Source organism: Ruditapes philippinarum, unplaced genomic scaffold (genome assembly GCF_026571515.1).
Source record: "Ruditapes philippinarum isolate M1 unplaced genomic scaffold, ASM2657151v2 ctg5443_1_1_1_1, whole genome shotgun sequence".
NCBI classification, from domain to species: domain Eukaryota; kingdom Metazoa; phylum Mollusca; class Bivalvia; order Venerida; family Veneridae; genus Ruditapes; species Ruditapes philippinarum.
In genome coordinates, this window is record NW_026854649.1 from 119965 (window position 1) to 131275 (window position 11311).

The 11311-nt window shown below is 34.7% G+C and overlaps 1 protein-coding gene across 1 annotated transcript; it reads left to right on the plus strand.

The window, feature by feature from the left end:
• Positions 1-1659: 1659 nt before the first annotated feature.
• Positions 1660-10402, plus strand: LOC132740666 (uncharacterized). Its single transcript, XM_060728611.1, has 4 exons — positions 1660-1935; positions 6630-6790; positions 7179-7365; positions 8819-10402. Exons 2-4 carry the CDS (start codon positions 6785-6787, stop codon positions 10210-10212), a joined length of 1587 nt encoding a protein of 528 aa, XP_060584594.1. The 5' UTR covers positions 1660-1935; positions 6630-6784; the 3' UTR covers positions 10213-10402.
• The last annotated feature ends 909 nt before the right edge of the window (positions 10403-11311 follow it).

Sequence of the window (11311 nt, forward strand, 5' to 3'; positions counted from 1 at the left end):
AAAAAGTTGCCCTGTACTTCACTTCAGTCTGGTCCTTCGGGATAATTGATGGCATTGAGAATTGATTACCGCTCAAGCCGGTGCTAGGGGCATGAGGGATGTTGCACTTATTCATATTCCTCATGTACAGACTCAATCAAACCCAGTCTGCAATTGTCATATTATTTTGTTGTGATTAATGCTTCTAAGGGATCACTTTCTTTCCAATTTTTTTTCCCTTAGCCACAACTGACTTCCAAAGCAACAGACATTGGCTTTTTTCAGCAACAGCTGACCTCCATAACAGCCTTTACCATCCATGGCAACATGTGACCTATATTATAAATAGCGGCTGTTGACTTCCCTCAGCCACAACTGATTTCTCAAACCATCCAATGGCAACATCTGACTTAGATAGCAACCATTGACTGTCCTTAACTATTAGTGATTTCCATTACAACTATTGACTGCCTTTAGCAACCAGTGACTCTCATAGCAACCATTTCCCTTCTTTGGCTAGCAATGACTTCATTAGCAACCATTTTCCATAGCAATCAGTTAAATTTTTAGCTTTACTATTAAATCATTATATCAGACATATAGTAGCTCACCAAGGTGTCCCAGTGGTGTTGGCATCCGCATCACACTTTTTGTTAAGTTTTCTTACCACCCCACCTATTTCCTATACCCTTTGAGGTATTGCTGTGAATACTTGTTTGTAGTCATCTTCCCCACTTCCAAGGAAGAGGACATAACTGTCATGGATTTTGACAAAATTAAGCCCCTTTTTACATTTAGAATTTTGAATAAATTTTTTGTACCAACACACTTATTTTCTATACCTTTGTAATATTTTGCTTTGAAACTTTAAATACTTTTCAGTGACCATCATTCCCACTTCTAGCCAAGTACTTAAAATAGTGGAGTAGACTGTTTTATTAACAGTCCTTTAAGCTACAGTTTTTATATTGTCCTATGTGAGTTATACAATGATTTTTGGTGGCAATACATGACGCTATATTCCGATAAATTCTGTAATCAGTTGACCCAGTGACCTTCTTTTTTATTGAGTGCTAAAGGTTTGAAATTTTGAAAATCTGAGCTCAAACCCTGCGTTATTCTATAATAAAACAATTAACATAAATATCTATGATTATAAATAGATTTTGTAAATATATTCATGTATACATTTTTATATTAAAACCTATAAATTTTCAATTATGCAAGTGCCTGCATTTCTCATAAGGGATTTAACCATTTAAAAAAACTATTAAAGGAACGTCACTGAGGTCAAAAAGCATAAAACATGAAATTTGAAACTCTTACAAAGATTAGTTTCGGCACTTAAGTCAGAAATATGTGAAAAAGGAAACCAAGAAATCAAATCATAAATAAATTGAGCATTGTAATGCTTTTTAATTTCATGTCATTTTTTTCCCTTAATAAAATAATTCTTCTGGAAAAACTGACTGCAAATTGTGAGCCAAGTCTGAAATGTTGCACACAAGTTTAATCTAGACCTACATAAAATGGGTTTTTAGAAATGGTGATGTTATGTTAGCCCAAGTATTAGAATTTGTGTTTTAATGTTGACTGAATGCTGCTCACAATATACATGATACATTATAATAATATTCTGATAAAACTTGAAGTTACAAATATTGTGTTATTTTAGAGTCATGCTTTCATTTACAATCAGGTATCATGTGGTGTGAAGGTGTACTTTCCAAAGAAAAATGAAGGTTCTATGGAACATCTGTGGATATGCTCCTCTAATGAAGGTCATGGTCAAGTGTCTGTTGTATCTCTTCATACAGACAAGCCATCTCTAATAGAATCATTTCAGGCTACTAAATGTATGATTATATGTGTCGAGACTGTGCCAGGTTATGCCAGGGTCAGATCAAAGGCAGCATTTGAAGAAGACACAGTCTGGATGAGTACATCAGACTCAGAGTAAGTTTTTGAAAATCTTAGAACAAATCTGAAATTTCCTAGCTTATGATCAGCTGTTATAAACACATTTTTTATGCCACCGCAGCATCTGCGATGCGGTGGCATATAGCGATTCACCTGTGTGTGTGTGTGCGTGTGTGTTTGTGTGTGTGTTCTATAGATTATATAGTTAACTTAAAAAATCTTCTTGTGAAAAACCACTAGTCCAATTTCAACTAAACTTGGAAGGATTGATCCTTGGGTAAAGGGCTTCCAAAGTTGTTCAAAGAATTTCATTCCATGCAGAAATCTGGTTTCCATGGCAACCAAAAGGAATACAAGAATAAATTTAAAAAATCGTTATGTAAAGATCCAAAAGGCCTAGAGCTTAGATATTGTCCAAGATTGTCCAAATTATAGCCCTGAGGTCAAAATCGGCCCCGCCCTGGGGGTCATTGATTTTCACTATATGTGTATGTCCTTATAGTAAAAACTTAAAATACCTTCTTGTAAAGACCCAAAAGGCATAGAGCTTAGATATTTTGCATAAGGCATTGTCTGGTAGACCTTTACCAAGATTGTTCAAATTATAGCCCTTTGGTCAAAATCGGCCCCACCCCGGGGGTCATTGATTTTCATTATATGTACAAATAGTAAAAACTTAAAATACCTTCTTGTAAAGACCCAAAAGGCCTAGAGCTTAGATATTTTGCATAAGGCATTGTCTGGTAGACCTCTACCCAGATTGTTCAAATTATAGCCCTGGGGTCATAATCGGCCTTGCTCCTGGGGGTCATTGGTTTTCTTATATGTATATAGTAAGAACTTATAGTAGAACTTTAAAAAAATTTCTTCTAGCAATTGACAAATGCTAGAGGTTAGATATTTTGCATGATGTATTGTGTAGTGAACCTCTAGCAATTGATTGTTCAAATTATAGCCCTGGGGTCAAAATTGCCCCCCGCCCCAGGGGTCATTGATTTTCAATATATACATATAGTAAAAAATCAAAAAATCTTATTGTCTGAAGGTACAAAGCTTAGAGCTTTAATATATGTTAAATGATATCATCTATAGGTACTCTACCAAAGTTGTTCAAATTTTGCCTCTAGTGTCAAAATTAGCCCCGCCCTGGTATCCATAGGTTTTCCTTATATGTATATAGTAAAAACTTAAAAAATCATCTTCTCTAAATTTACAAAGGCTAGAGTTAAGATATTTTGCATGAAACATTGTGTAGTGAACCTCTAGCAAGATTGTACAAATTATAGCCCTGGGATCAAAATTGGCCCCAACCCCAGGGGTCTTTGATTTTCACTATGTACATATAGCAAAAAAATTATAAAATCTTCTTGTCTGAAGGTACAAGGCTTAGAGCTTTGATATTTGGTATATAATATCATCTATGGGTCCTCTACTAAAGTTGTTTTAATTATGCCCCTAGTGTTAAAATTGCCCTGCCACAGAGGCGATAGTTTTCCTTATATGTATAAAGTTAAAGAAAAACTTGAAAAATCTTCTTCTCTAAATTTACAAAGGCTAGAGTTAAGATATTTTGCATGAAACATTGTGTAGTGAACCTCTAGCAAGATTGTACAAATTATAGCCCTGGGGTCAAAATTGGCCCCACCCCCAGGGGTCTTTGATTTTCACTATGTACATATAGCAAAAAAATTATAAAATCTTCTTGTCTGAAGGTACAAGGCTTAGAGCTTTGATATTTGGTATATAATATCATCTATGGGTCCTCTACTAAAGTTGTTTTAATTATGCCCCTTGTGTTAAAATTGCCCTGCCCCAGAGGCGATAGTTTTCCTTATATGTATAAAGTTAAAGACAAGAGGGCCATGATGGCCCTGAAGTCGCTCACCTGTATATAGCCCCCCCCCCCTCCCGGGCCAATTTTTACCCAAGGGCTTTTATTTGAAACAGACTTGGTAGACACCCATAAGAAGATGTTTCATGCTAAACATCTAAGTTCTAGCTCATTGGGTTTTTTAAAAGAAGATTTTTTAAGTTTTTACTATACACATATAGTTAAAAACAATGACACCCCTGGGGCAGGGCCAGTTTTGACCCCCGGGCTTTTATTTGAACAAACTTTGTAGATATTTACTTAAAGATGTTTCATGTATAATATCTAAACCCAAGCTATTTGGGTTTTTTCAAAGAAGATTTTTAAGTTTTGCTATACACATATAAGGAAAATCAATGACCCCCGGAGCGGGCCAGTTTTGACCCCAGGGCTTTTATTCGAACATACTTGGTAGACACCCATTAGAACATGTTTTATGCTAAATATCTTAGCTCTAGCTCTTTGAGTTCTTTAAAAGAAGATTTTTTTTTAAGTTTTTACTATATGCATATAGGGAAAATCAATGACCCCCCGGGCCGGGGCCAATTTTGACCCCAGGGCTTTTATTTGAACAAACTTGGTAGACACTCACTAGAAGATGTTTCATGCCAAATATCTTAGCTCTAGCTCTTTGGGTTCTTTAAAAGAAGATTTTTTTAAGTTTTTACTATATGCATATAGGGAAAATCAATGACCCCCTGGGGCGGGGCCAATTTTTGACCCTAGGGCTTTTATTTGAACAAACTTGGTAGACACTCATTAGAAGATGTTTCATGCCAAATATCTAAGCTCTAGCTCTAACGGTTCTTTAAAAGAAGATATTTAAAGATTTTTCTTTCGGTTGCCATGGCAACCAGAGTTCTGCATGAAATGGAATTCTTTGAACAATCTTGATAGAGCTTCATACAAAGAGTATTCCTGCCAAGTTTCATTAACATTGGCCTTGCGGTATCATAGAAGATGTCCTTAGAATATTTAAAATGTGGACGGACGACGGACGCCATTTGGTTGGCCATCCTAAAAGCTCACCTGCACTTGTGCAAGGTGAGCTAAAAAACTTGAAAAATCTTCTTCTCTAAATTTACAAAGGCTAGAGTTAAGATATTTTGCATGAAACATTGTGTAGTGAACCTCTAGCAAGATTGTACAAATTATAGCCCTGGGGTCAAAATTGGCCCCACCCCCAGGGGTCTTTGATTTTCACTATGTACATATAGCAAAAAAATTATAAAATCTTCTTGTCTGAAGGTACAAGGCTAAGAGCTTTGATATTTGGTATATAATATCATCTATGGGTCCTCTACTAAAGTTGTTTTAATTATGCCCCTAGTGTTAAAATTGTCCTGCCCCAGAGGCGATAGTTTTCCTTATATATGTATAAAGTTAAAAAAAACTTGAAAAATCTTCTTCTCTGAATTGACAAAGGCTAGAGGTTAAATATATGGCATGAGACTTTGCGAAGTGTATCTCTACCAAGATTGTTCAAATTATAGCCCTGGGGTCAAAATTGGTTCTGCCCAGGGGGTCAATGATTTTCATTATGTACATATAGGGAAAAAAAAATGTAGTAAAAACAGAAAATAAAACAAATGTTTTCTGAATGGGAGAAAGCTACAGCTTAGATATTTGACTTGAAATGTTGTTTGGTGGACCTGTATCAAGATTCTCTTGAATTAAGCCCTTGGGTCAAAATTATGCCTTGCCCAAGGGGACGATGACCTACTTTCTTGTCCTTTGATGTACAGCAATGAAATTTGAACCATGTGCACAGATTAAGATGTAAAGTGAATTTTGATATCAGCTGACCTAGATTTTGATAAAGTGTCTTACTGTGTTGTCCTTTGATGTAGTCATGAAATTTAGGCTGTGACGAGCCTAATTTCTGTTACGAGCCAGGCGTAACGAGAAAGAAAAGCCAGCGACTAACGTGTAACAATTACAAATTTATTACAGAAAAATTATTAAAGAAAAATTAAATAACAATTTATGTTTACAAATACCTGAAGTCCAAATAAAAATGAAATCTCAAATGTCTAGTCTGATCCTGGAATGATCCCTTTTTTGAACAACACAGTTAAATCCGAATTAAATCCAAGAACACTTTAGAATAAATCCCCACAATAAAATCCACAAGAATAATTTTAACTATTTTAAAATCAAAGCTCCAATAAATCACTTAATATCCAAGTTGAATGATACTCCAAATGTTAATTGATGACTTAAAAGGTAACTGATGACTTAAAAGAACTAACTATGACCTTCACCAAATTCACTAGAGTAGACTCAAGTGCATTGATATATTCCTACTCTGATCTTTTATTGGATTAACAATAAATTTAACCACTAATCTGATAATAAGAATTAGATAGGTCAGGGATCTATGCATTATGACAATCTTCAATTGTATAGAAACAAAAAAAATCTGTTCCAACACTACTATTTAGTGTTGTATTAATGCGGTGGCATAGCATTTTTCTCAAATGCAATCTTGTTTCCATTTTGTAATAAATTATGTAAGCCAGTCTAAACCTTTTAGCTTTTCATTGACTGTTTATGATCATATAGTTAAATTTTGAAATGTTTTTTTTTTCTTTTTATTTTAAAGGAGAAATCTTAGTTTCTAATTGGCAATTTGTAATGAAATCTCTTAATTCATTGAGAGCCAGTCATACTTTTTATTCTAACTTTATACTTTATTTTACCTTTATGCTAACTTTATTTTTCTAACTTTTAATTTGCTATGACTATGTGATCACATTTTTGATGATTTCAAGAGAATATGAAGCACCTTCTTTCTTTTACTTTAGTAATTTCAAGGGGCAGACACTAGAACTTAAGAACTTTTCTACTGTAATTACAGGATCCAAGTATTTATGCTAAGTGAAAGGCAAGCAGACTTACATAGACACTGTATTTATACATTTGAAGTTGGCTGTATAACTATCTCTATGAGATACATTGATGATCTTATGTTTTGTGGAAATAGGAATGGGAAGGTGATCATTTTCTGCAGAAATGATGGTTTGTATTAATAATTATTATCTTATCTTATGCTTTTGTTGTGATGTGACAGTGAGATCAGTGAAATATATATCATATCACACTGTTTTAAATGAAATGAAATATAGAATATCAGTTTGTGTAAACATTGAAAGATATAACAAAGTAGATTACACAGCAATTTAATTTATAGCATGCGTAAATGAACGCAAGAAATTTCAAATATGGTGCATTGTTAGTTGATTTTGAAGCGTAAAATATGCCGATACGCACGTTATCTGGAACTCTGATATGCCATTTATCTATATCTTTTGGTACTATAATATATAGCAATGTATATACTATTTATATCTTTTACTACTATATATAGATCTGTATATTAGAACAGTGTAATCGTTTTTGCTTCTAGGACAATGTGGAGCATCAGCTTACAGAGAAAGATGACCAAACAATACATTTTGAGTATTTAGTGAAGACTGGTGTTGGGGTATGGGCATCTTTCATTGGTCAGCCAAATATCTGCCTGTACCACAGTGAGAGCAGGCGACTGCTACAGGACTTCAATATCTGCACTGCTGTCCATGAATTCATTAAAGGTAAACTTACGTGTTAATCTCAATTGTTCACTATTGAAATATGTACTATGCTCATGTTAGAGTAAAATATTTCTATCTCAGAAATCTATGTAATTCATTCTGAATACGTCTTATTTAAATAAAAGAATGTACAAACTGTACATGGCAAGCTGCATAGACTATTACATGTCAAGTAAAGTTGGTCCTTTCTTAAAAAACTGTCAGGTTTTTTTTTTAATGACACTAGATATTCAAATTGTGTCCACCTATAGTGTGTAGGGTTTAAAACATAAGATATATACTTTGTGTGTCTTCAAAACATGATTATTCTATATCTACAAAGAGACTGTTTAGCAATTATCAATATTTAAAAATATAAAATTTGTGCATAGTATATCTGTATGACAATTTTGATTTTATTGATTCATTTTATGTGTAGTTAAGATAAAATAAAACTAATGTAACACATGTGACAACTTTTACCACTCCTAAACAACATGCGGATGATTTAATTACTTGAAGAATAAGGACAATAATATATATATATCTCTTTCTGGGGGTACTATAGAAATGGCCATCATCTCTCCGTCCATCTGTTCGTCTGTCTCTCCATCCTTAACACTTTCATGTCTGCTTCATTACTTTTGAACCACTGAAATTTTTATAAGCCTGTTTGTTCACCTTTGTGAGGTGGAGTTTGCGTGCAAAATTTAGGTCCCTGTGGCCAAGGTCACACATAAGGGGTCAACCGGGGACTACCGGTGTGAAACATGTAATTAAGGTTAACATATGAAAGGTCAAGGTCACAAAATATGATAAAATATAGAAATTTTGTCCAGAGCGTATCTCCTCCACGCATGGTGGGATTCTTCATAGAAATGTTCACCACTATGAGAAGCAGTGTCAGGTGCATGAACCATGTCTGTCAACTAAAGGTTAAGGTCATTTAAAAATGCTTGTTCGGTGCCAAAATTCTACATTCATCGGGGGATTTTAATGTAACTTGGCACAAATGTTCACCATTGTGAGGCTTATTGCAAACATAATCCAGGTCCCTGCTACCAAAGTCAAGGTCACATAGAGAGGTTAAAAATTCTGTACTTGTTAATATCTGCTAAATTGATATTTATCATGCCCCTGTGGTCAAAATTGATCTGCCCCAGGGTCACTTGCACTTGATAATAGGAAAACAAATTTAAGTCTTATTGTGTGAAACTACAAAGCACAGAGCTTAGATATTTGGCATGTAGTATAAATTTGTTAATTTCTACAAAAGTTGTATTAATCATGACCCTCAGGTCAAAATTGGACATGCTACATGAGTCACCTGCTTTATGTTATGTACACTAAGGAATTTTTGTGGATAAAAACTAGGCCTCTATATTTGGCACATAGCATTGCCGAGTTGGCCTCTATAATAGTAGCCAAATGTCCGTATACAATTTCTAACTGCATAAACTGCTATACTTTTCAGTATATTCTGGAATAGAGGAAAGAAAGAATTTTCAAGTTACTTGTTTAATGGCAAGTCTTGGGCTGCTGTGGGTTGGAACTAATGTTGGAATAATACTGGTATATCCTCTTCCAAGATTACGAGATGGCGTCCCAAGAATTAACGAGCGTCCACAAGTAGCTCTCCACAGTCATAGTGGAGCAGTAAAGTTTCTATTACCGATGCATTACGGGCCAGTTAGTGGGGCACCTATAAGAAGAAGGATGGAATCTGTCCTTAAGAAATACAAAGTTGATGACTCTGTAATAAGACATTTATCTATTGTTGATGAAAACGAGACAGCTGACAGTAGACCAAATTCTTATATAAGTTTGGATGCTGTTGGCATGGTGACAGGTGATAATGTGTATGAAGATGTTGATTTCCAAGGTTATAAAAGAGATACTGACAGTCAGATTTATGAAGAAATTCCAAGTAAAGTGACGGAAGTTAAAGGTAGTGCTAATAAAAATCCTGCAGTAGTACCTAAAGGGGATGACCAGGTTGAAGACAAGGAATCAGATCTGATTCAATCTGATGAGCACAAATATTTCATTTTAGAACCTCATTGTAGAGAAACTAACAAAACTGATGAAAAGTCAAGTGCAGTAGGTGAGAGCAAAGTTGAGATGGAAGGTGGTTCAGATATAACTGAAACCTCCGATGATGTATTCCTTAGACCGAAAAATAAGAACAAAAATATTTATGTAAGAAAGAAAAGGAATTGTGATATGGACCGGAAATCAATGACTTTGTCTTACGATGCATCTTTACACGGCAAACAGTCTAAAGTATTTCATTCAGAATTAAAAAATGCGTTAAAGCATAGAAAGTCTCTGGAAGACTTGACTGATAGAGATGCTACACAAGATGAAGTTAGTAATTTATATCCAACTTTAGTCAGGCCAAAAACAATTTCAAATCCGGCAAAATCATTACGAGACAGTGGCCTTTCTTCAAGTTTACCGGATATTAGGGACGAGTCTAAGAAAGAGAAAGATAAAGACTCCCTGTACTTCCGACCACGAATGAGTAGTGGAATAAAAGCGAAAAAACCGGAACTCTCTCCTCCAAGTAAAGACTCGACAAAAAAGGAGAAAAAGCCGTCTCGGTTTTCTAAGCGAGATTCTACACCGAAAGAAACTAGACGTTCTGTTTCCTTTAACAAGGATGACACAATGGAAAATAAGAGAAAGTCGGCAGTTGGTACCAGTTTTTCACAGGGCTCATCAGTAGATACTCTCAGAAAGCAAGACACTAATACAATAATGGTAATTAGTGGAGGTGATGGTTATAAAGATTGGAAGAAGAGGCAAAGTTTACCAAATTACAGACCAGAAGAGCCATGTCTTATGTTTTGGATGTACAAATTCTAGATACATTATATTTACTTCTGTTTAATATTGATGCAATAAAAAAAGCATGTACTAGATGTTTTAGATATATATTTTATAGTACATTACAGTAAAGCTGGACTGTGATTTACATGCTGTACATTTCTGAAAAAGCAGTTTGATATGAAAAGAATGTTGTTAATTTGTTAAATATAAATAATTTATTGAAATATATATTTGTTTTGAGAATCAACCTGTAATAAGAGACAACATTTTTAATTTTTTTAGATTGTTATTTTTAAGTTTCATTCCATATGTACCAATAATTCATTCCATGTTCATGCATAGCATTATTGTCCTCTGCTTTTTGCTAAGAGTCTGCAATACTCTCATTCATGTGATTATTCTACAATATACAGGTATATTATACATAAAGGTTGACATTTCCTTTTTTAGCTCACCAGTCACAAAGTGACAGGGTGAGCTTTTGTGATCGCTTTTCGTCCGGCGTCCGTCCGTCCGTAAACTTTTACTTTAAATGACATCTCCTCATAATCCACTAAGCCAATTTCATCCAAACTTCGCAGGAATGTTCCTTTGGTGGTCACCTTTAAAAATTGTTCAAAGAATTTAATTCCATGCAGAACGCTGGTTGTCATGGCAACCAAAAGAAAAAACTTTAAATATCTTCTCTTAAAAAAACCCAAGAGCTAGAGCTTAGATATTTGGCATGAAACATCTTCTAATGAGTGTCTACCAAGTTTGTTCAAATAAAAGCCCTGGGGTCAAAATTGGCCCCGCCCCAGGGTGTCTTTGATTTTCCCTATATGCATAAAGTAAAAACTTAAAATATCTTCTTTTAAAGAACCCAAAGAGCTAGAGCTAAGATATTTAGCATGAAACATCTTCTAGTGAGTGTCTACCAAGTTTGTTCAAATAAAAGCCCAGGGGTCAAAATTGGCCCCGCCCCAGGGGGTCTTTGATTTTCCCTATATGCATATAGTAAAAACTTAAAAAATCTTTTTTTAAAGAACCCAAAGAGCTAGAGCTAAGATATTTGGCATGAAACATCTTCTAATGAGTGTTTACCAAGTTTGTTCAAATAAAAGCCCTGGGGTCAAAATTGGCCGCGCCCCAGGGG